Raw genomic sequence first — 2,500 nt, 5'->3', positions numbered from 1 at the left:
CTCCTTCGCTTCCTCCTATCCTTCCTCGTGTCATCATCCCCTTTCTCCCTCCTCATCCTCCTCCTTTCACCCTCTCTCTCCTCTTCCTCTCCTCTTCCTCCCCCTCCCATCCTTCTCTTCCCTCCACTCATCTTCTCTCCTCCTGTCCTCTCTTCCTCTCCTCACCCTCCTCCTCCCTCTCTCCTCCTCCTCCTCTTCATCCTCTCATCCGCTGCCTCTTCTTCCTCCTCTCAGACTCTGAGACCACAGAAGATGAGGCTACGGAGCCCCAGGTAGCCATGGAAACCAGGGATGGACCGGGCCGGATGCAGGACCAGGCGGGTCGCCGAGCAGCCGCTGGTAAGTCATCACGTTTATCCTCCGCCTGATTGGCCCAGACCAAGCAGGGGTTTCTGGGATAGATCAAGCACATACCTCAGCTTCCACTGGCCAGAATGCGAGAATCCCATGTGTGATGTTTCTACTAAACCACAACAAGCCCTCGCTCTATGGAAGCACAACTAGCGATTCATAAAGACAGATTGATGAAAACAACCGTTTCGCGGCTGAAAATAGATCTTTTTAGAAGCTGCATTCTCAGTGCCCCGTCCGCCGCCATTACATGGCTCGCGCTGGATTTTAAATTTCTTCTACAGGCCTCCGAATTACACCAAAGTTATCTCGGTGAGTCAAACGTCTTATAATATGCCGTAAATAAGGTCCAGGTTGTCAAAAACGAGCCTTCTCCTTTAACTTGTCAAACCTACTAATTCTGGTGACATCCTGTCTGTTGCAGACGATGCTTCTGTTCCTTTTCTGGCATTAAAAATAAAATATCTTCTCCGAGGAAAAAATCATGCATATTTTAAAGCCCTCACTCCCTTCGCCTCAAAAGGCATTTTTAGTCGAAGTCCTGGTCGTTTGTCTTCGCCGGGAGGATAAAGAGATTCTGATGTGAGGGATAAGGATGTGATGATTGTTCTTCGGGGGACGTTATCCTCGGGGCCACCATCACAGAAACACCCACGCCTGATATCAGGGTCACGCGACTGTCTTAAAATACACCTCGGATAAGGACATCGTTCCAGCTTCGCTCATGGAGAAACCGTTTGGACTTTCTAATGTTTGTGCCATCAGATCCCGAGGGAACAGATGAATAAATAAGGTGCAGAAAGAGAGAGAGAGAGAGAGAGAAAGAGAGAGGGATGAGGGGGATTATGAAAGGAGGGGGATTATGAAAGGAAAGTGGATGAGCTATTCAGCGTTTCACCCCTTCGTTCTCATAAAGAGAACAGAAGAACGAGAAGGTGCTCAATCACTTCATCACCTACGGGGCGGCTGTAGCTCAGTTGGTAGAGCGGGTCGTTCAAGGGTCGGCGGTTCGAATCCCAGCTCCGACTGTCCACATGTCGAAGTGTCCTTGAGCAAGACACCTAACCCCAAATTGCTCCCAATGAGCAGGTTAGCACCTTGCATGGCAGCTACCGCCATTGGTGTGTGAGTGTGTGTGTGAATGGGTGAATGAGAGGCCATTGTAAAGCGCTTTGAGTGCCGCTAAGGTGGAAAAGCGCTATATAAGTGCAGTCCATTTACCTGCTCTGAAAAGGCAGAGTACATTAGCAAGGATAAAAACATGGCCGCCCATAATATCTCCCCCGGTCTAAAGCAGATCTAATCAGCTGTAGTGTAGCGTTGCCAAATCAATATTAATTTCACCCTCCTCTGATTTAATTCTACCCCGAAAACGCTGAAATCTTGATTAACCTCGTTCCCAAGACAACGGCCCCTTTGTGTGCCGAGGCTGCATCGATGAAACCAGATTGTTTGTGAGAATAAGTATTTTCCATTAGGCTCAAAATTAGACACCATAATTGGATCTTCCTCACCGCACCTGTGCCTCGCCTGGACCCCATAGCAGGGAGACGAGATCGCCGGTCGGCCAGCGGTTGGCCAAACGCGCCGCGCCATGAACACAAAACAGCGTTCAACCTTAAGGCGTTCTCCTCCAGTAGGCCCATCTGCTGAGAGCCCTCTGATTGGCTGGGTTTGATGTGGTTCCAGCTGAGCTGACTCAGTCCTAAATCCCGCTGGCTGGCTAGCTAGCGCTCCCTGGCTCCTCCGTTCCCCTCGCTCCTACCGCACCTCGACCGCCCAGGAAAACGGAGCGGTCGTTAATGGAAGATGCTGACTTCCAGTTCTTTTAGCTGCCGAAGGCTTTTCTGCCCACTTCTTTAATCACTTAGGCGTCAGTCACGATGTGATTTGTGAGGGGCGGGGCCGTGACGGCGTGTCTGGGAGGGAGCGCTTTTGCCTATTCACTCATTTCTACCCTTTGTGCTGTATCCATCATTTCCTCCTAAATGAATCCTTACTGGGGGTAACCCAACCCCCTCTCTCTCTCTATCACTCTCTCTCTCTCTCTCCTTCTCTCTCTCTCTATCACTCTCTCTCTCTCTCTCTCTCCTTCTCTCTCTCTCTCCTTCTCTCTCTCTATCACTCTCTCCTTCTCTCTCTCTCTCTC

The 2,500-nt window shown here is 50.4% G+C and overlaps 1 protein-coding gene across 1 annotated transcript in view; it reads left to right on the top strand.

Moving 5' to 3' along the window:
- The window catches only part of LOC311328411 (striated muscle preferentially expressed protein kinase-like), a gene marked incomplete at both ends in the record, with an annotated part of 45,172 nt that overhangs the window by 6,195 nt on the left and 36,477 nt on the right, over positions 1–2,500 (top strand). Inside the window, 1 exon segment of the mRNA XM_084462383.1 lies at positions 235–339. Within this exon segment, the coding sequence (XP_084318509.1) occupies positions 235–339 (105 nt within the window).

Source organism: Borostomias antarcticus, assembly GCF_949987555.1.
Source record: "Borostomias antarcticus genome assembly, contig: scaffold_141, whole genome shotgun sequence".
Lineage (NCBI taxonomy): Eukaryota > Metazoa > Chordata > Actinopteri > Stomiiformes > Stomiidae > Borostomias > Borostomias antarcticus.
Note: the sequence above shows the minus strand (reverse complement) of the source record. Positions and strands in the feature narration are given on the sequence as shown.